At 56.3% G+C, this 21,047-nt stretch overlaps 3 protein-coding genes across 16 annotated transcripts in view; 2 read left to right on the forward strand and 1 right to left on the reverse strand.

The window, feature by feature from the left end:
* Positions 1-21,047, forward strand: part of LOC106490780 (zinc finger protein 850-like) — a 214,217-nt gene that overhangs the window by 47,443 nt on the left and 145,727 nt on the right.
* LOC136994708 (zinc finger protein 208-like) overlaps positions 1-21,047 on the reverse strand; it is a 206,892-nt gene that overhangs the window by 33,309 nt on the left and 152,536 nt on the right.
* The window catches only part of LOC136994710 (butyrophilin subfamily 1 member A1-like), a 35,347-nt gene that overhangs the window by 4,513 nt on the left and 9,787 nt on the right, over positions 1-21,047 (forward strand). For 3 of the 14 annotated variants that reach the window (XM_067313745.1, XM_067313747.1, XM_067313754.1), the window contains exons 1-2: positions 18,461-18,565; positions 18,659-18,823. In XM_067313745.1, coding sequence (XP_067169846.1) covers positions 18,487-18,565; positions 18,659-18,823 — 244 coding nt within the window. In that variant the 5' untranslated portion in view covers positions 18,461-18,486. Of the gene's footprint in view, positions 1-19; positions 41-684; positions 706-1,241; positions 1,263-1,956; positions 1,990-2,309; positions 3,444-6,348; positions 6,497-6,625; positions 6,728-8,043; positions 8,161-8,712; positions 9,061-9,944; positions 10,227-10,533; positions 10,651-11,414; positions 11,436-12,078; positions 12,100-12,743; positions 12,765-13,475; positions 13,497-13,905; positions 13,927-14,189; positions 14,223-14,542; positions 15,677-18,460; positions 18,566-18,658; positions 18,824-21,047 lie in introns of those variants that run through there. The other 11 variants (XM_067313748.1, XM_067313757.1, XM_067313751.1 and 8 more) reach the window with 8 other exon arrangements.

Genomic DNA, 21,047 nt, shown 5'->3' on the forward strand with positions numbered 1-21,047 from the left:
CTTCTGCTTTTCTTTGTAGAGCAACAGTCCAGAGATCTGGGTGAGTCGTCTTTCTGCATTTCCACTTCTGAAACCTTTCCACAGTGTTGTGTCCTTGGGATGGACACTGGCTTGATGCTTTTTGCGTGTTGTCTGAAGCAATGATTTGGGTGAAAAGAAGGCCTGTCTGAGGCGGGGGGGTTGTGTGTGCCCATGGAGCAGAGGGGTGCAGTAGGCTGGGCGCAGGGCATGTTCTGGGAGTGTGTGTGCATTAGCTGTTCCCTGGGTCTGGGGGAGAGAAATAAAACCAGGGGAGCACAGCCATCCCCAGGGATGCCTTCTCCTGCAGTTGTCTGTTGGGGATGGGAAGCTCTGTGGTGCATGGCCTCTTCCTTTTCCTTTGCTTTTTAGGGAGAGAGTGCAGAGAGATGAGGGAGTCTTCTTCCTCCATATCCAGTTCAAAAAGATTTCTAGAGCTGTGCCTGGAATGGACACTCGCTTGTTGGTTTTGGTTATTGCCTGAGAGCTTGAAGAGTGCGAGGGCTTAGAGGCCTGCGCGTGTCTGTGCATTGCGCGTTCCCTGGGTATGGGAAGGTAAAGGGGGGGGAAGACCGCAGAGAGCAGGGCCTGCCCCTTCCAGAGTTGCTTGTGCTGCCAAAGGCAGGTCCCCTCCTAATCTCCTCTTCCTTCTGCTTTTCTTTGTAGAGAAACAGTCCAGAGATTTGGGTGAGTTGTCTTTCTGCATTTCCACTTCTGAAACCTTTCCACAGTGTTGTGTCCTTGGGCAGGACACTGCCTTGATGCTTTTTGCGTGTTGTCTGAAGAGATGATTTAGGTTACAAGAAGGCCTGGCTGAGGCAGGGGGTTGTGTGTGCCCATGGATCAGAGGGGTGCAGTAGGCTGGTCCCAGGGCATGTTGTGGGAGTGTCTGTGCATAATGTGTTCCCTGGGAATGGGGGAGAGAAATAAAATGAGGGGAGCACAGCCATCTGCAGTGATGCCTTCTCCTGTGGTAGTCCCTTGGGGATGGGAAGCTCAGGTTGTGCCTGAGGGTTTTCCATGTCCCCAGCATGGGGATGTAGCAGGCTGGGATCAGGGCTGCCCTGGGAGTGTCTGTGCATTGCCCATTCCATGGGTATGGGGGAGAGAAGCAAAATCCTCAGGGGCTCAGGACCATCCCCAGCGATGCCTTCTCCTGGGGTCGTATCTTGGGGATGGGAAGCTCCTCTGCTGATGACTCTTCATTTTCTTTTGCTTTTCAGAGGTAAAGACCTCGGAGCTGAGTGAGTCTCTTTTTCCTGGTTTCACTTGTAAAACCCCTGCAAAAATCTCTTCCCTCCTGAATAGAGGTAGCTTTTCCTGATGGTTGTCCCAAGCTCAGTGCTTTCCAAGCAAGGTCTCAGTCTTGTCAGCCTGAGCCCCCAAAGCTCTGTCCTGAGTGAGGATGAACTCAGGAGTGTCTGGAAAGCCCTTGAGCTGGTTTTGCTGGCTGCTGCTGAGGGTCTGGGAGGAGGCAGGCTGGTAAGGAGGCCTTCTGCAGGAGCACGCACTCTTTTCACATTAGCCAGCCCTCAACACAGAAGGGATTTTAGTGCACAGCACCCACACCTGAGCTCTCTCCTGTTCTGAGGGAGCAGCCATGGCAGGAGAAGACCCTGCTCTGATCGCATGTTGCTTTTGGTGTTTTTCCAGGAGAACAGGCTGCAGAACTGGGTCAGTCTCCCCATGCTGTGATCTGTGCGCACAGAGCCGAGCCCTTGCCCAGGCTCTGGGTGCTCAGCCCTTTCCCTCTTTGCCCGTCCTCTGCAGCAGTGCAGTGGCTGGGCCCTGGGGAAACCCCAGTGTGATGTGCAGGGAACTGTGGCCACCGCTGGGTGACCAGAACAGGGCTGGACCCTCTCCCCTGCCCATGTCCACAGTGTGGCCCTGCCTGGCGACAGGCTGTGTGTTGTAACCGGCTCTCGTCTTTCTTTGCAGCATGGAGAAGACTCGTTTTGCCAATAGACAAAGGTAAAGTCATTTTGTTGTTTAATCCTCTGCCCGTTCTTTCCTCCTAGGGGTATCACGCTCTTTTTCTTTGTGTGCGTGGGGGGCAATGGGTCTGGGCAGTGCAGGGGCAGTGCTGGGCAGTCCCTGTCCTCAGGCAGTGCATGGCTGGGCAGAACTTGCACCTCGGACCATGAACTTGAGGGCCCCAATCCTTGTTTCTCCTTGGTGGAAGGAGGTGCCATGTCTCCACCTCAGTGGGGCAGATACTTCCCCAGAGAGGTGAAACCCTGCCCAGGTCTGAGCCTCTGCCCCTGACACTCTGATTCTTCCTGTGCCTGCAGAGGAGGTTTCCCTGGACCCAGACACAGCTCATCCCCAGCTTGTCCTGTCCAAGGACTGCAGAAGCGTGAGATGGGGAGAGACACAGCAGGACCTTCCGAAATGCTTCAAAAGATTCACATATTTGCTCTGTGTGCTGGGCCGTGAGGGGTTCACTGGAGGGAGACACTGCTGGGAGGTGGAGGGGGAGGTGGGTGCTGAGCCACACTGGGCTGTGGGGGTGGCCACAGAGGGGATGAGGAGGAAGGGACGGATTGAGCTGAGCACTACAGAAGGGATCTGGGCTGTGCAGTACCAGAAGGGAAAGTTTGTGGCTCTCACATCCCCTCGCACCCCCCTGTCCTTGTCCCCAGTCCCCAAGAGGATCTGGGTGTGTCTGGACTGCACAGGAGGGCAGGTGGCATTTGTCAGTGCTGATAATGGGGCCGAGATCTACACGTTCCGGTCAGCCTCATTGGGTCGGGAGAAGATCCACCCTTGGTTTTGTGTGGAAAAAGGAGCAGTGTGGCTGGGCCCCAGCAACAGCACCCACCCCACACACGCACCTCACCCCACCTCATCTCCAGCCTCAGAGGCCTCCTGTCCTTCCCCAGATGCTCCTTCTGCTCCCCTCCTTGCTCCTGCAGGAGCAGATGGTCAGCTCAGCTCTGCCCAAACCCAGGGAGCAGGCAGTGGCTGAAGGGGACAGGGGCTGTTTGGGGCTCCATTCCTTGTTCTGGAGAAGGGAAGGAGGTTTGGGAGGCTCTGAGGAGGGTGAGAGGCCCTGCCTGAATCGCCCACATGTCCTGGCCTCTCCCCTGCCCTGTGCTGCCTTTGCTGGGGCACAAACCCTGCTCTTGCCCACTGGCACCTCTCGGGGCCGTGCGTGTGAGCCCAGGACGGAGCAGAGACTCTGCCCTGGCTCTCCACCTTCCTCTCCCCTCCATCACGCTGGCCTTGCACCAGCAATTCCATGGACTCTGCTGGCACGAGGTGCCCGGAGTCCCCCAGGTGCCTGGGTTTCCTTGACATGTGCTTGGAGCTGAATGGGGGGAGGGTGTCTAGGCTCTTGTTTCTCTCGCGCTGTGTCCTGCCAAGCTGCTGTTCAGCAGAACTGTGGTCAATAAAGGTTTGCACACGAACGTGGAGGCGAGGCAGTGGGGTCTCCCAGGTGCTTTTCTTTGTCATGGAATCTTTCCTTGCTGTGGAAGAGTTTTGCAAGTGGTGTGAAGATTTGGGAGCCGGAGGCAGCTGCTCTCGCCGGGTGCTGCCGCCGCTTGGCTCTAGGGCTGCACAGACCCACTGGTGCCCCTGGGGTGGCTCCAGTGCCGCCTTTACCTTTCAGGCTGGATACAGACCCTCCAGCACCTTTTGGGGTAGGTACCAGTCCCCCTACACCTTTGGGGCTGGATACAGACCCTCCGACACCTTTTGGGGTGGGTACAGGCCTCCCTACACTGGCCTGGGTTGGGTATGGGCCCCTCCTGCTCAGGGAAGGGACAGTGGAGACAGCAGGGGACATGTTGCCCCCAGCACTGAGGTCCCTAATGAGGGCAGATGACAGGGCAAACAGTTCTCCATCACCTTTAACATTCTACTTAATTCTTAGATGTTGATAACGTCACCTTATAGCCATGCTATCACCATAAGTATTACTTCTTTAAGTAGCCAACTAGCAGACTAGCCCCTTGCTCTCTCACTGTCCAGTTCTGCCCAGTCTCTCCTCTTTCTCACTTCATTTTCTAATGATCAAATATTCATGACATGAGCTGTCTGCCCATGAGAGGTTAATGGGCAGACAGGGACAGGCTGGAGCGAGCCCAGCAGCGGCCACCGAGCTGGTGGGGCTTTGTCCAGCACGGAGAGGAGACAGCAAAGGGGGATTGAATCGCTCTCTGCCACTACCTAATGGGGTTGTAGAGCAGCCGGAGCCAGGCTTTTGGAGGTACCCAGCAACAGGGTGAAAGGCAACGGGCAGAATTTGCAAGAAGGGAAATTCTGATTAAATGTAAGGGAGGAAATAATCCCCTTCATCCTGAGGATGGTCAAATATGGGGACAGAGGCATGGGAGATCTGCGTCTTTGGAGATATTTAGATCTTGGTGGGACACAGAACTGAGCAACCTGATCTAGGCTTGAAGGCAGAACACTTGTCTTAGTCAAATAGATTTTTTTCCTCCTGGCATTGGTGGCTAGGAAGCAGTTTACATCTTGATTTCATGTTCCTATGGGATCCTTGGAAAAGTATCAACTGTTTCTTTGCAGTAGATACCCTGTATCTACCATACAACCGAGCCTGGATGCTTTGTGTTCCTCTGTTTCCAATAAAACCAGTGAACCCAGCAGAGTGGGAAAGTAAATATGTGGAAACCAGCATTTAAAAATAAGCTTTTGCAAGAACAAAAGTCATCCTAGGGAGGTCCAAATTTCCAGCACAAGCTGACCTTCAAGGAAGACTTCCCTTCAGAAGCACTCTCTACTCTTTCATTATTTCCCTGCCTTTGATTTTAGAGGCCTTTTTCCCGGAAGGAAGTTTAGCAAGTGCCTTGCTGATTTGCCTGTGGTGAGACATGGACCATGCCAGATTGGGGAAGGGAGAAGTGAAGGCAAAAAAGCCCCTTAGTCACAGTTTACAATGACTGAGGTTGTGTTCCATTCTTTCTCCTTTGCTTCTTGAAGTGTCATCCATGACTGATTCTGTCTGTAGTTGGAACAAGCCCAAACTGCAGCTCAAATCTTGAGGACGCAGTACATTTCTTCTTGCAAGTTCAGATTCTGCTGGGACACCGCTTAATCGTCCCTCAGGGCCAAAACCTCCTGGCTGTGACACTGGGACTCCCCGTGCCTGTGAGAGGGAGCCCTGGACTGTCTGCAGGGATCTCCTGGACACATGCATGGATCTCCCAAGGCCGGGCAGGAATGCAGGAGTGTGTGTCCATGCTCCGTCCCAGCTTGGCCCTGAGGTCCTGTCAAGGACAGCGATGGGCACAGCTTGGACAATCTCTTCCGTGCTGGGCAAAACTTCTTTCTCATCCTGCAGAGCAATTCCCTGGATTTCAACTTCTGCCCCTTGGGACAGGTGTAGCCTTGCACTGCATGCCACTGGGAAGAGGCAGAGTGAGTCTGGCTCTTTCTCCACTCCATCCCTGGATTCAGTGCTCCAGTCTAGTCTGTCTATGGTTTGTGTGCCCAGAGCTGGACACAGCCTCTACTCCAGATGTGGCCTCATCGCACTGTACTCCAGATGTGGCATTGACCAGCACTGCACAGAGAGAAGAAGCATCTCCATCCCTCCAGCTGCCTCTCAAAGGCCTAAAAGAGACCTGGCAGCAGGGGGAATTGAACCTACACCTCCAAAGAGACTGGGGCCTTAATCCAGCACCTTAGAATGCTCAGCCACACTACCCTAGTGAGGGAGGCTTTCCTTGCTACAGAATACAGCATCAAGGAAAGTTGGGGGATTGCACCAAACTTACTCTGGGATCTTTTAAGGGGATTGCAGGAAAGGGCAGAGCTGATGAGGGGATGTTTAGGGGAAGGACCAAAGGTGGGCAAAGGGAGGGATGAACATGCACTGCGCAGGAGCAAACGTGGGGGAAATGGAGGGAAACGGGATAAACGAGGCTTGGGAGGCTTGAGCTGCTCTCCCTGCCTTGGGCCAGGTGTGCGCTGTGCTGGTGACGGCCCTGCTGCGGGAGCTGCCGGCAGAACGGACGCTGCGTTCACACGGGCGCCGCTGTCCTACGCGCTGCCGCCGCGGCCGCGCTGGCGCAACACGCCCCAACCTGCTGCTGCTGCCGCTGCCGCTGCTGCTGCCGCTCTTCCCTGCCCGGCCATCGCCTCCCGCTTGGAATTGCCGCTGCCGGCCACTCAGCGAGGTCGGATCCTGCGCGGCCGCGGCGGGGGAGGCCCCGGGCAGCGCCGCGACGCTTTCGCTTTCGCTTTCGGGCTCGCTCTCGCTTCCGCTCGGGCGCAACCGTGGCGGCCGGGATTGGCCTGGCGACCGGTGACGACAGAGGCGCCCCGCCCCGCCATTGGCTGCCTCTTTCCGCCTTCGCGCTGCTCCCGGCGCCCCGCAGCTCTTGGGCGGCGGCGCGGGGGCTGGTGGCGTCGCGGCTGGGGCCAGGCGAGATGGGCCCGGGGCGCCGGGTGCCCCTGCCCCTCCTCGGGCTGCTGTTGGCGGCCTTGGCGGCGCCGAGGGGCCGCTGCGGTGAGTGCGGGGCTGGAGCGGGCGGAGGGCCCGCAGAGCCTGGGTCGTGAGCCCTGGGAGCGGACGGGGCCCGGCCGGCGACGGGGTTGGCTTCTGGCCAGCGCGGCTGACGGCTCCGCTCGGTTCCAGAGCCGAAGAACAGCCTGCTCCTCCTCTTCCCTACGGGGCTGGCTGCTGTCCTCACTGCCGTCGTGGCGGCTGCTGGCTTGGTGGCCCGAAAGAAGAGCTCAAGTAAGGGGCCGTCTGTCGGTCGGTGGGCGCTGGGCTGGTGGCGGGTGCGGAGCGGGGAGGAAGGTGAGATGTGGGGTGTGTGGGGTGCCGGGTGCTGGGCGAGGGAGGCGCGGGGAGCCGTGGGGTGGGAGCAGCGCTGTTCTGGAGGAGACGTGAGCCGTGCTGGGAAATGGGGCTTAGCCCCTTGCCGATGGCTGCTGGGGAGCGGCTTTGGCTGCTGCCTGCCTCGTCTTTGCAGGGAGAGCAGAGAAGGGCTACAAACCCGCAGCGGGTGAGTGAGTGGAGGCAGGCCCATGGCCCTACTGCCGCCGAGCAGCACTGGCGCGATCCGGTCTCCTCTTGTTGCTAGCAGCAGCGCTGGAGTTTCCCAGTCCAGACAGCCACGTAGAAAAGCTCCCTTCTCTCTTTAGAAGCAAAGAGCAGGGGTTTGGGTGGTGCAGTTTTGGAAAGGCTGCTCCTGCCCTGCTGGCCTGGCTCCTGGCTTTGAGTGCCCCCATCCTTTGCTCTTGCCTGTGGCCTGGGTGGTGGGGCTGGGCACTGGCTCAGTTCTGCAGCATCCGCCTGCCCCTGGGGGAGGCTGGTGAGGGAGCGTGGGGCAGTGTGTGGGGCTGCAGAGCTCGTCTGCACCCGGGGATCTTGCCAGGTAGCCGAGTGCAGTTCCATGTTGACCTTGAAGAACCGTTTCCTCCTTGGTCACGAGCTGCAATGGCCCTGCCCACGCTGCCGTTTCTGGTGGGGGAAAGTAGTGGTGTGTGTGGGGTGGGTGTTGTGCTGGGGTCCGGAGAAGGAAGGAAGACTTTGACTGTGGAAGGAAGTGTGAGAGTAAGGGAGGAAGCGGAGCATGTGTAGGAGGCAGGGCCAGCGAGAGCCTGGGCTGTGGGGAGGGGTGAGCTGGGTGGTGGTCCGGAGGGCATGGTGGGCTCTGCAAGGCCCTGGGCAGCCTGGGCACCTTCCTCTGCCCGGGCAGCTCCCGCGTTGCTATTCCCTGCGACACCACCTGTGTGAGACTGTTGCAGGGAGGCTCCTGGTCCACGACTGCAGCTCTGGGCTCTGCTACTCTCCTCCCCAGGCAGAAATGCAAGCCATGATGTTGCCCCCTTCCCTCCATGCAAGCCTCATCTTGCTCCCTGCTCAGCCTGACTTGCCCCCTTGGCTGCCTGCTCCCACTTTCTGAAGTGAGGAGTTTGTGTTGGCTGCGTTTTCGTGGTGGGGATTTGTTGGGATTTCTGGAGTGTCTGTGCTGGAGAAGTGCTGTCCCTTGGCCCCAGCTGCCCCTCCGTTCCCCTCATTTTTCCTTTCCCCTCCGTCTTCTCCAGGTAGAGCCTCAGGGGAGATGCAGTTTCTCTTGGGCTCTGGCTGCTCCAGCCTCGCCAACCATCTGCGGAGCGTCCTGCGTTATCTTGTGACTCTCCATGTTCTCCATCTGGGATCAGGTAGGAATGTCATGGCCCGTCTCAGGTGGTGCAGGACTGACATGGGTGTTGCCCAGCTGTGTCTGCCAGATGTGCGTCACTGTGCCCAGGCACCTGTGTCAGTTGGGAGAGAGGAGGAGGTGTCAGGGAGGAGATGTGAGCCTGGAGCACAGCCCCGGTTGCGGTTCCATTTTCCCTCTTGTTCTTCTGTGGAGGATATGCATTGGCTGGACTAGATATTCAGTCCTCTTCTTTAAGACCTTCTTGAACTGTATGTTTATGGAGAGTTCCCGCTCTGTGAACATGATCAGCAGGAGGTGGAAGCCCTTTCCAGGCTGATGCCAACTCCAGAGGGGGCGGGAGGATCTTTCCAGGAAGCCTCCTTCTCCTTCACATTCTCCCACTCCCTCCCCGAGTTTCTCTAGTGTCTTTGCTTTTCCCTTCTGATGCTACAATGCCCACACCCAACCTCTCACACAGAACTCATCCCCCTTTCATGCAGATCATTCAAGACACGTATGCAAAAGCTCAGTGTGTGTCTGCTTTTCTTCTGTGTCCTTCTCCATTTCACAGCGCAGCTGAAGGTGGTGGGACCTTACCACCATCTCACTGCCACTATGGGGCAGGACATTGTGCTGCCCTGTCAGCTCTCCCCCAGCCTGAATGCTCAGAGCATGGCTGTCAGGTGGATCCGACACCACATCTCTGAAACAGTGCATCATTACCGGGATGGAGAGGACCTGTTTGTGGAACAGATGAGAGAATATCAAGGGAGGACAGAGCTGTCTCATGATGGCCTCAGCAGAGGAAGCCTGGACTTGCGAATTGTCAGTGTCAGACCCTCCGATGATGGAATGTACGTCTGCACTGTGGAAGGTGCTGCTGGTTATGCAGAAGCTACAGTGGAAGTGGAAGTGGCAGGTGTGTTGGTGGCTCAGCTGCCATTGCCACCTTAGCTGCATTTCCATGCTGGTAGTTTTGGACAAGGCCAACAAGCACAGCTTACTCAAAAGGGTATGAAAATGCTTCCCCAGGGAATGGGGGAATTGCCAATGCATCGAGGGAGTGGGTGCTCTATGGCTGAAAGAGAAGAGCCTTTGAAGCAGGAGGAGGCCAAGAGGGCTCTTCCCTTCAGCATCTGAACCCATGCCCAGGAGGGAGCACACATCTTGCATGAGAAGGGTCGTTGGTGGCCTGGGTGGGCGTGGTGTGGATGGGATTGTGTTTCTGGAATCTGCTGTGTCTCCGGGTGTCTTTATCATGGTGTTGTGAGGCACTGGACACAGGCTGAAGCTTGAGAGAGGCTGCTGAGCATCTGCTTTGGCACAGAGCCTGACTTGTGACCTGCGCAGAGGATTGAACCACATTTCATGGCTGGAGTAGGGAGGAGAGCTCTTTCGAGGTCCAGCTGGCTGGGATCTTTGTTTTGGGTTTGCTTTTTGTGCAATGGGAGACCTGACTCATGGCCAGGAAATGTCCGGGGTTAACTAAACATGTGTGGGTGCTCAGAGAGGGCCTTGGGATGCTGACAGCTCATGAGCCAGCCAGCTCTTCCTCTGCTGTGGAGGATGACAGGAGCTTTAGGGCTGTTGGCACTTTGTGCAGGGACCTGAAGGTGCTGATGCAATGGCGGGTGTTTCTTGTGTGCGTAGCGCCCCGGGTGTGTGAATGCCTGGTCCCGCAGCCCCTTCCAGACTTGGCTGGATGGGGATGTGGATGGTGTCTACACAGAGCATAGGAAAGTACTTCCCCTTTGACCTGGATGCTCTCGGTGCTCAACCCAGGATACCTCCTTTTCACCCCAGCCATAGGCTCTTCCCCGCTCATCTCTCTGGAGGGTTACCAGGGCGGAGGGATTGAGGTGGTGTGTCGATCGTCCGGCTGGTTCCCGGAGCCTGAGGTGCTGTGGAAGGATCCTGGGGGGCAGCGTCTGTCCTCGGTCTCTCAGAGACATTCCCGTGACGAGAGGGGTCTGTTTGAAATACAACACAGCCTGAGTGTGACGGGGGAGGCAGACGGGAACTTGTCGTGTGTGGTGAGGAACAGCCGCCTTGGCCAAGAGAAGGAGTCGTCTCTGCACATATCAGGTGAGTTCCTGCAGTGTCAGTCGGGGAGTGGGGGGAGAACGTCCCCTTCGGAGCTGTGTGGGGGGAGATGAATGGCAGCGGTGGTGCTGAGTGGTGAGAGAGAGAGAGAGGAGGTCAATGGAGAGGGACCCCATGGGAAGAGCTGGAGCCCTCCTCTGCCCTGGAGCACAGCTGCACCCAGGTGCACTTTCCTGTATTCAGGTTTTCTTTTTTCTTTTCTTCTTTCACTATTTTCAGTCATGTGGGAATCATGGGGTTTTCCTCAGGCCTTGAAGTGTAAAACGAGCCTTTCCTTTTGCTTTCTTAGCTCCCTTCTTCCATGATGCCCATGCCTGGAAGGTGGCTCTGGCAGTGATGCTGGTGGCTCTGTCAGTGTGCATACTTGGTTTAATTCTCTTCAGTGTTCGTCTGTTTAAGAAGAGAGGTAAAACCTGATGGGTCAAGGGAAGGAACATCTAGATGGAAAGGGATGTTGTTTGGAGGGGTGAAGAGCGGAGGGGTGAGGCCATGATGGAGGTGGAGACCCTGACCCACCTCTGCTAAGGTGCAAAGGGAGTTCCCCCCTGTGGGCATCACGGCTGTGTTTGCAGCATGCCTTCAGTGTGCTGAGAACCCGACTTGGGCTCCCGGCAGAAGGCAGGGGGACAAAGCGGGAGGAGAGGGAGCACAGCTTTGGGGCAGGAGCTGTGGGAAAATCCCCCTTGTGCTGAGAGCTGCTCTAGCAGCGTCCCAGCTGAGTTTGCCAGCAGGCTGACACGGCAGGGGAGATGTTGCGTGTTGGTGTGCAGCCCGGAAAGCACGTGGCCAGGGTGGTGTGAGCGTCTCTTATGCTGCTATTGATGCACAAACCTTGCAAATACACCACACTCACTTGAATTCATCTTCATATACAGTTGTCCAAGAAAGGAGGGTGACTGGGCTTGTTCTGCTTCTATGTGTTGATTGTGAAGGAAAGAGGCAAAGTCTGATCCTGCACAGTTGTGAGCTGCTGCTGTGGAATAAGTAGGGAGAGGCTGAAGAGTGCGAGGGCTTAGTGGCTTGCGCATGTCTGTGCATTGCCCGTTCCCTGGGTATGGAAAGGGAAAGGGGGAAGACCACAGAGAGCAGGGCCTGCCCCTTCCAGAGTTGCTTGTGCTGCCAAAGGCAGGTCCCCTGCTAATCTCCTCTTCCTTCTGCTTTTCTTTTTAGGAAAACTGTCCAGAGTTCTGGGTGAGTTTTGTTTCTGCATTTCCACTTCTGAAACATTTCCACAGTGTTGTGTCCTTGGGATGGGCACTGGCTTGATCCTTTTTCCATGTTGTCTGAGGAAACGATCTGGGTTACAACAAGGCCTGGCTGAGGATGGGGGTTGTTTGTGCCCATGGATCAGAGGGGTGCAGTCGGCTTGGCACAGGGCATGTTCTGGGAGTGTCTGTGCATTAGCTGTTCCTTGGGTGTAGGGGGGACAAATAAAATGAGGGGAGCACAGCCGTCCCCAGGGATGCCTTCTCCTGCAGTTTTCCATCGGGGATGGGAAGCTCTGTGGCACAAGGCCTCTTCCTTTTCCTTTGCTTTTCGGAGAAAGAGTGCAGAGAGATGAGGGAGTCTTCTTCCTCCATATCCAGTTCAAAAAGCTTGCTAGAGCTGTGCCCATGGGATGGACACTCGCTTGTTGGTTTGGGTTATTGCCTGAGAGCTTGAAGAGTGCGAGGGCTTAGTGGCCTGCGAGTGTCTGTGCATTGCCCGTTCCCTGGGTGTGGGAAGGAAAAGTGGGGAAGAACGCAGAGAGCAGGGCCTGCCCCTTCCAGAGTTGCTTGTGCTGCCAAAGGCAGGTCCCCTCCTAATCTCCTCTTCCTTCTGCTTTTCTTTGTAGAGCAACAGTCCAGAGATCTGGGTGAGTCGTCTTTCCTCATTTCCCCTTCTGAAACCTTTCCACAGTGTTGTGTGCTTGGGATGGACACTGGCTTGATGCTTTTTGTGTCTTGTCTGAAGCAATGATTTGGGTGAAAAGAAGGCCTGTCTGAGGCGGGGGGTTCTCTGTGCCCATGGAGCGGAGGGGTGCAGTAGATTGGTCCCAGGGCATGTTGTGGGAGTGTCTGTGCATTAGCTGTTCCCTGGGTGTGGGGGAGAGAAATAAAATGAGGGGAGCACAGCCATCCCCAGGGATGCCTTCTCCTGTGGTTGTCTGTCAGGGATGGGAAGCTCTGTGGCTCATGGCCTCTTCCTTTTCCTTTGCTTTTCCGAGGAAGAGTGCAGAGAGATGAGGGAGTCTTCTTCCTCCATATCCAGTTCAAAATAACTTTCTAGAGCTGTGTGCCTGGGATGGACACTTTGTTGTTGGTTTTGGTTATTGCTTGAGAGCTTGAAGAGTGCGAGGGCTTAGTGGACTGTGCATGTCTGTGCATTGCCTGTTCCCTGGGTATGGGAAGGGAAAGGAGGGAAGAACGCAGAGAGCAGGGCCTGCCCCTTCCAGAGTTGCTTGTGCTGCCAAAGGCAGGTCCTCTGCTAATCTCCTCTTCCTTCTGCTTTTCTTTGTAGAGGAACAGTCCAGAGTTCTGGGTGAGTTGTTTTTCTGCATTTCCACTTCTGAAACCTTTCCACAGTGTTGTGTCCTTGGGATGGAGACTGGCTTGATGCTTTTTGCGTGTTTTCTGAAGAGATGATTTGGGTTGAAACAGGCCCTGGCTGAGTGGGGGGGCGGTCTGTGCCCATGGATCAGAGGGGTGCAGTAGGCTGGTCCCAGGCCATGTTCTGGGAGTGTGTGTGCATTATGTTTTCCCTGGGTGTGGGGAAGAGAAATAAAATGAGGGGAGCACAGCCATCCGCAGTGATGCCTTCTCCTGCGATTGTCCCTCGGGGATGGGAATCTCTGTGACGCATGGCCTCTTCCTTTTCCTTTGCTTTTCTGAGGAAGAGTGCAGAGAGATGAGGGAGTCTTCTTCCTCCAAATACAGTTCCAAAAGCTTTCTAGAGCTGTGTGCCTGGGATGGACGCTGGCTTGTTGGTTTGGGTTATTGCCTGGGAAAGGATTTGAGTTAAAGCTCAGGTTGTGCCTGAGGGCTGTTCATGTCCCCAGCACGGGGATGCAGCTGACTGGGATCAGAGCCTGCCCTGAGAGTGTTTGTGCATTGCCCGTTCCCGTGATATGGGGGAGAGATGCAAAATCCTCAGGGGGTCAGGACCATCCCCAGCGATGCCTTCTGCTGGGGTCGTATCTTGGGGATGGGAAGCTCCTCTGCTGATGACTCTTCATTTTCTTTTGCTTTTCAGAGGCAAAGACCACGGAGCTGAGTGAGTCTCTTTTTCCTGGTTCCACTTGTAAAACCCCTGCAAAAATCTCTTCCCTCCTGAATTAGAGGTAGCTTCTCCTGACAGTTGTCCCAAGTTCAGTGCTTTCTGAGCAAGGTCTCAGTCTGTCAGCCTGAGCCCCCAAAGCTCTGTCCTGAGTGAGGATGAACTCAGGAGTGTCTGGAAAGCCCTTGAGCTGGTTTTGCTGGCTGCTGCTGAGGGTCTGGGAGGAGGCAGGCTGGTTCAGAGGCCTTCTGCAGGAGCACGCACTCTTTTCACATTAGCCAGCCCTCAAAACAGAAGGGATTTTAGTGCACAGCACCCACACCTGAGCTCTCTCCCTTCCTGAGGGAGCAGCCATGGCAGGAGAAGACCCTGCTCTGATCACATGTTGCTTTTGTTGTTTTTCCAGGAGAACAAGCTGCAGAACTGGGTGAGTCTCCCTGTGCCGCGAGCTCTGGGCCCAGAGCCGAGCCCTTGCCCAGGCTCCAGGTGCTCAGCCCTTTCCCTCTTTGCCCATCCTCTGCAGCAGTGCAGTGGCTGGGCCCTGGGGAACCCCAGTGTGATGTGCAGGGAACTGTGGCCACCGCTGGGTGACCAGAACAGGGCTGGACCCTCTCCCCTGCCCATGTCCACAGTGTGGCCCTGCCTGGTGACAGGCTGTGTGTTGTAACCGGCTCTCATCTTTCCTTGCAGCATGGAGAAGACACATTTTGCCTATAGACAAAGGTGAAGCCATTTTGTTGTTTAATCCTCTGCCCGTTCTTTCCTCCCAGGGGTATCATGCTCTTTTTCTTTGTGTGCGTGGGGGGCAATGGGTCTGGGCAGTGCAGGGGCAGTGCTGGGCAGTCCCTGTCCTCAGGCAGTGCATGGCTGGGCAGAACTTGTACCTTGCACCATGACCTTGAGGGCCCCAGTCCTTGTTTCTCCTTGGTGGAAGGAGGTGCCGCATCTCCACCTCAGTGGGGCAGACCCTTCCCCAGAGAGGGGAAAGCCTGCCCAGGGCTGAGCCTCTGCCCCTGACACTCTGACTCTTCTTGTGCCTGCAGAGGAGGTTTCCCTGGATCCAGACACAGCTCATCCCCAGCTCATCCTGTCCAAGGATTGCAGAAGCGTGAGATGGGGAGAGACATGGCAGGTCCTTCCTGACTACTACAAGAGATTTGATTCTTCATTCTGTGTGCTGGGCTGTGAGGGGTTCACTGTGGGGAGACACTGGTGGGAGGTGGAGGGGGAGGTGGGTGCTGAGCAACACTGGTCTGTGGGGGTGGCCAGGGAGTCCTTGAGTAGGAAGGAACTGATTGAGCCAAGCCCTGACCAAGGGATCTGGGCCGTGCAGTACCAGAAGGGAAAGTTTGAGGCTCTCACATCCCCTCCCACCCCCCTGTCCTTGTCCCCAGTCCCCAAGAGGATCTGGGTGTATCTGGACTACACAGAAGAGCAGGTGACATTTGTCAGTGCTGATAATGGGGCCAAGATCTACACGTTCCAGTTGGAATTATTGGGCTGGGGGAGGATCCGCCCTTGGTTTTGTGTGGAAAAAGGATCAGTGTGGCTGGGCCCCAGCAACAGCACCCCCCCCACACACACACCTCACCCCACCTCATCCCCAGCTTTGGAGGCCTCCTGTCCTTCCCCAGATGCTCCTTCTGCTCCCCTCCTTGGTCCTGCAGGAGCAGATGGTCAGCTCAGCTCTGCCCAAACCCAGGGAGCAGGCAGTGGCTGAAGGGGACAGGGGCTCTTTGGGTCTCCATTCCTTGTCCTGGAGAAGGGAAGGAGGTTTGGGAGGCTGTGAGGAGGGTGAGAGGCCCTGGCTGAATTGCCCAGGTGTCCTGGCCTCTCCCCTGCCCTGTGCTGCCTTTGCTGGGGCACAAGCCCTGCTCTCGCCCACTGGCACCTCTTGGGGCCGTGCGTGTGAGCCCAGGACGGAGCAGAGGCTCTACCCCGGCTCTCCACCTTCCTCTCCCCTCCGTCACGCTGGCCTTGCACCGGCAGTTCAATGGACTCTGCTGGCACGAGGTGCCCGGAGTCCCCCAGGTGCCTGGGTTTCCTTGACATGTGCTTGGAGGTGAATGGGGGGAGGGTGTGTGGGCTCTTGTTTCTCTTGCGCTGTGTCCTGCCAAGCTGGTGTTCAGCAGAACTGTGGTCAATAAAGGATTGCACACGAACGTGGAGGCGAGGCAGTGGGGGCTTTCAGGTGCTTTTCTTTGTCCTGGAATCTTTCCTTGCTGTGGAAGAGTTTTGCAACTGGAGTGAAGAAGATTTGGGAGCTGGAGTGGGCACCCCTGCTGCTGGGCTGGATACAGACCGTCCAGCACCTTTTGGGGTGGCTCCAGGTCCCCCTGCACCTTTGCGGCTGGATATGGACCCTCCGGCACCTTTTGGGGTGGTTACGGGCCTCCCTGCACCGGCCTGGGGTGGGTATGTGTCCCTCCTGCTCAGGGAAGGGACAGTGGAGACAGCAGGGGACATGTCGCCCCCAGCACTGTGAGGTCCCTAACGATGGCAGGCAACAGGGCAAACAGTTCTCCATCACCTTTACCATTCTACTTAATTCTTACATGTTGATAACGTCTCCTTATAGCCATGCTATCAGCATAAGTATTACTTCTTTAAGTAGCCAAGTAGCAGACTAGCCCCTTGCTCTCTCACTGTCCAGTTCTGCCCAGTCTCTCGTCTTTCTCACTTCATTTTCTAATGATCAAATATTCATGACATGAGCTGTCTGTGCATGAGAGGTTAATGGGCAGACAGGGACAGGCTGGCGCGAGCCCAGCGGTGGCCACCAAGCTGGTGGGGCTGGAGGTCCGGATGGATGGGCAGAGGCTGAGGGTGGTGGCTTTGTCCAGCATGGAGAGGAGACAGCAAAGGGGGATTGAATCGCTGTCTGCCACTGCCTAATGGGGTTGTAGAGCAGCCAGAGCCAGGCTTTTGGAGGTACCCAGCAACAGGGTGAAAGGCAACGGGCAGAATTTGCAAGATGGGAAATTCTGATTAAATATAAGGGAGGAAACAACCCCCTTCATCCTGAGGATGGTCAAACATGGGGACAGAGGCATGGGAGATCTCTGTCTTTGGAGATATTTAGATCTTGGTGGGACACAGAACTGAGTAACCTGATCTAGGCTTGAAGGCAGAAGACTTGTCCTAGTCAAATAGATTTTTTTCCTCCTGGCGTTGGTGGCTAGGAAGCAGTTTATATCTTGATTTCATGCTCCTTTGGGATGCTTGGAAAAGTATCAGCTGTTTCTTTGCAGTAGATACCCTGTATCTACCATACAACAACGTCCTGAAAGACCAGAAAAGAGATGGTTACTGTGAAACTGGCTCAGGTAGACAACTGTCCAGGGACAGGAAACACCTGGCTTATGGAGATGTAAGACAAGATCTGCCTGACAACCCCAAGCGATTTGATGTTTGTGCCTGTGTCCTGGGCTGTGACCAATTTGCGGGCAGGAGACACTACTAGGAGGTGCAGGTACAGGGCCAGAACGGCTGGACCCTGGGCATGTGCAGGGCATTTGTGTGGAGGAAGGGACCTATCGAAGTCTCATCCAAGGATGGGTAGTGGGCTGTGTGCCTAATTGGGGGCAGGGGGGAATCTCCAAGGCCTCAGCTTCCCCCTCAACCACTCTGCTTGTGACCACAGCACCCAAGCGGGTGGGAATTTTCCTCGACTATGAGGCAGGTGAGGTCTCGTTTTACAACCTCACCGACAGGTCCCACCTCTTTGCTTTCACCAGCAGTTTCTCGGATCCACTGCTCCCTTATTTCAACCTTGCCATCAATAAAGGGGGGGCAGAACGCAACTCCCCTGACCATCTGCCCTGTCCCAGCTTGACCCTGAGGTCTGGTCAAGGACAGCAATGGACACAGCTTGGACGGTTCCCTCCGTGTTGGGCAAAACTTGTTTCTCATCCTCCAGAGGAATTCCCTGGATTTCAGCTTCTGCCCTGTGGGAGAGGCGTAGCCTTGCACTGGATGCCACTGGGAAGAGGAAGAGTCTGATTCTTTCTCTACTCCGTCCCTGGTGAAATCACTGCTCCAGTCCAGTCTGTCTGTGGTTCGTGCGCTGGGCAGCTACTCCAGATGCGGTCTCCTCGCCCTATACTCTAGATGTGGCATCGACCAGCACTGCACAGAGAGAAGAAGCGACTCCATCCCTCCAGGTGCCTCTCAAGGGCCTAAAAGGGACCGAGCAGCAGGGGTATTCGAAGCCACCCCTCCAAAGAGACTGGAGCCTCAATCCAGCACCTTAGAGCACTCAGCCATACTACTCTGGTGAGGGAGGCTTTCCTCGCTATGGAATACAGCGCCAAGGAAGGTTGGGGGATTGCGCCAAATTTACTCTGGGATAATTAAAGGGGATTGTGGGAAAGTGCAGAACTGATAAGGGGATGTTTAGGGGAAGGACCAAAGGTGGGGAAAGGGAGGGATGAACATGCACTGCGCAGGAGCAAACGTGGAGGAAATGGGATGAAAGAGGCTCGGGAGGCTTGAGCTGCTCGCCCTGCCTTGGGCCAGGTGTGCGCTGTGCTGGTGACGGCCCTGCTGTGAGAATTGCCGGCAGAACGGAGGCAGCATTGACACGGGTGCCGCTGTCCCATGCGCTGCTACCGCGGCCACCTTGGAGCAACATGCCCCAAGCTGCTGCTGCTGCTGCTGCTGCCGCCGCTCTTCCCTGCCCGGCCATGGCCGCCCGCTTGGAATTGCCGCTGCCGGCGGCTCAGCGCGGCCTCATCCTGCGCGGCCGCGGCGGGGGAGGCCCCGGGCAGCGCCGCGACGCTTTCGCTTTCGCTTTCGCTTTCGGGCTCGCTCCCGTTTCCGCTCGGGCGCAACCGTGGCGGCCGGGATTCGCCTGGCGACCGGTGACGACAGAGGCGCCACGCACCGCCATTGGCTGCCTCTTTCCGCCTTCGCGCTGCTCCCGGCGCCCCGCAGCTCCTGGGCGGCGGCGCGGGGGCTGGTGGCGGCGCGGCTGGGGCCAGGCGAGATGGGCCCGGGGCTCCGGGTGCCCCTGCCCCTCCTCGGGCTGCTGCTGGCGGCCTTGGCGGCGCCGAGGGGCCGCTGCGGTGAGTGCGGGGCTGGAGCGGGAGGGGGACCTGCAGAGCCGGGGTCCTGAGCCCCGAGCCCCCAGCGCGGCTGACGGCTCCGCTCGGTTCCAGGGCCGAAGAACACCCTGCTCCTCCTCATCCCTGCGGGGCTGGCTGCTGTCCTCACCGCCGTCGTGGCGGCTGCCGGCTTCGTGGCCCGGAAGAAGAGCTCAAGCAAGGGGCCGTCCGGCTGTTGGTGGACGCTGGGCTTGTGGTGGGTGCGGAGTGGGGAGGAAGGTGAGATGTGGGGTGTGTGGGGTGCCGGGTGCTGGGCGAGGGAGGTGCGGGGAGCCGTGGGGTGGGAGCAGGGCTGTTCTGGAGGAGACGTGAGCCATGCTGGGAAATGGAGCTTAGCCCCTTGCCGATTGCTGCCGGGGAGCGGCTTTTGCTGCTGCCTGCCTCGTCTTTGCAGGGAGAGCAGAGAAGGGCTACAAACCCGCAGCGGGTGAGTGAGTGGAGGCAGGCCCCTGGCCCGCCTGCCGTCGAGCCGGCGTGCCGTCTGCTGGCACGAGGTGCCCAGAGTCCCCCAGGTGCCTGGGTTTCCTTGACATGTGCTTGGAGGTGAATGGGGGGAGGGTGTGTGGGCTCTTGTTTCTCTCGCGCTGTGTCCTGCCAAGCTGGTGTTCAGCAGAACTGTGGTCAATAAAGGTTTGCACACGAACGTGGAGGCGAGGCAGTGGGGGCTCCCAGTGCTTTTCTTTGTCATGGAATCTTTCCTGCCTGTGGAAGAGTTTTGCAACTGGAGTGAAGAAGATTTAGGAGGTGGAGGCAGCCGTTCTTGCCAGGTGCTGCCACCACCAGGCTCCAGGGCTTCGTGTACCCACTGGGGCTGGTGACCCTGGGGTGGCTCTGCTGCTGCCTGTACCTTTCAGGCTGGATATGGACCCTTCACCACCTTTAGGAGTGGGTACCAGTCCCCCTGCGCCTTTGGGGTTGGATATGGACCTTCTGTCACCTTTTGCAGTGGGTACCAGTCTGCCTGCACCTTTGGGGCTAGATACGGACACTCCGTCACCTTTTGGGGTGGGTAGAGGCCTCCCTGCACTGGCCTGAGTTGCGTATGGGCCCCTCCTGCTCGGGGAAGGGACAGTGGAGACAGCAGGGGACATGTCGCCCCCAGCACTGTGGGGTCCCTAATGAGGGCAGGGGACAGGGCAAACAGTTCTCCATCACCTTTAACATTCTACTTAATTCTTACATGTTGATAACGTCTCCTTATAGCCACGCTATCAGTATAAGTATTACTTCTTTAAGTAGCCAAGTAGCAGACTAGCCCCTTGCTCTCTCACTGTCCAGTTCTGCCCACTCTCTCCTCTTTCTCACTTCATTTTCCAATGATCAAATATTCATTACTTGAGCTGCCTGCCCATGAGAGGTTAATGGGCAGGAAGGGACAGGCTGGAGCGAGCCCAGCAGCGGCCAGCGAGCTGGTGGGGCTTTGTCCAGCGTGGAGAGGAGACAGCAAAGGGGCATTGAATCACTCTCTGTCACTGCCTAATGGGGTTGTAGAGCAGCCGGAGCCAGGCTTTTGGAGGTACCCAGCAACAGGGTGAAAGGCAACAGGCAGAATTTGCAAGATGGGAAATTCTGATTAAATGTAAGGGAGGAAATAATCCCCTTCATCCTGAGGATGGTCAAATATGGGGACAGAGGCATGGGAGATCTGCGTCTTTGGAGATATTTAGATCTTGGTGGGACACAGAACTGAGCAACCTGATCTAGGCTTGAAGGCAGAACACTTGTCTTAGTCAAAGAGATTTTTTTCTTCCTGGCATTGGTGGCTAGGAAGCAGTTCACATCTTGATTTCGTGTTCCTTTGGGATGCTTGGAAAAGTATCAACTGTTTCTTTGCAGTAGATACCCTGCATCTACCATACAACCGAGCCTGGATACTTTGTGTTCCTCTGTTTCCAATAATACCAGTGAACCCAGCGGGACTGGGAAAGCAAATATGTGGAAACCAGCATTTACAAAATAAGCTTTTGCGAGAATAAAAGTCATCCTAGTGAGGTCCAAATTTTCAGCACAAGCTGACCTTCCAAGAAGACTTCCCTTCAGAAGCACTCTCTGCTCTTTCATTATTTCCCTGCCTTTGATTTTAGAGGTCTTTTTCCCGGAAGGAAATTTAGCAAGTGCCTTGCTGATTTGCCTGTGGTGAGACGTGGACCATGTGTCACGGTCCACGGGAGTGACGGGAATGAATCATACGCATTCACAGAATGCAGGTTCAATTCCAACTTTATTCGGCAATTTGCCCATCTTATATATGTTTGTGCAGTCGTACACTTTGCTAGGCCAATCACCATGCAGATTATGTCACAGGGAGCCAATCATGGCACCGATCACGCATGCAGCGATCATGCCTTGTACCTTGCTACTTATTTAGCAAAGCTGTCTAGCCCTTAACCTTGGTTCCCACTGGCTTCTGCTAGTTTATCTGTACTTTCTCAGGATGTATCAT

Source organism: Apteryx mantelli, chromosome 32 (assembly GCF_036417845.1).
Source record: "Apteryx mantelli isolate bAptMan1 chromosome 32, bAptMan1.hap1, whole genome shotgun sequence".
Classification (NCBI taxonomy): Eukaryota; Metazoa; Chordata; class Aves; order Apterygiformes; family Apterygidae; genus Apteryx; species Apteryx mantelli.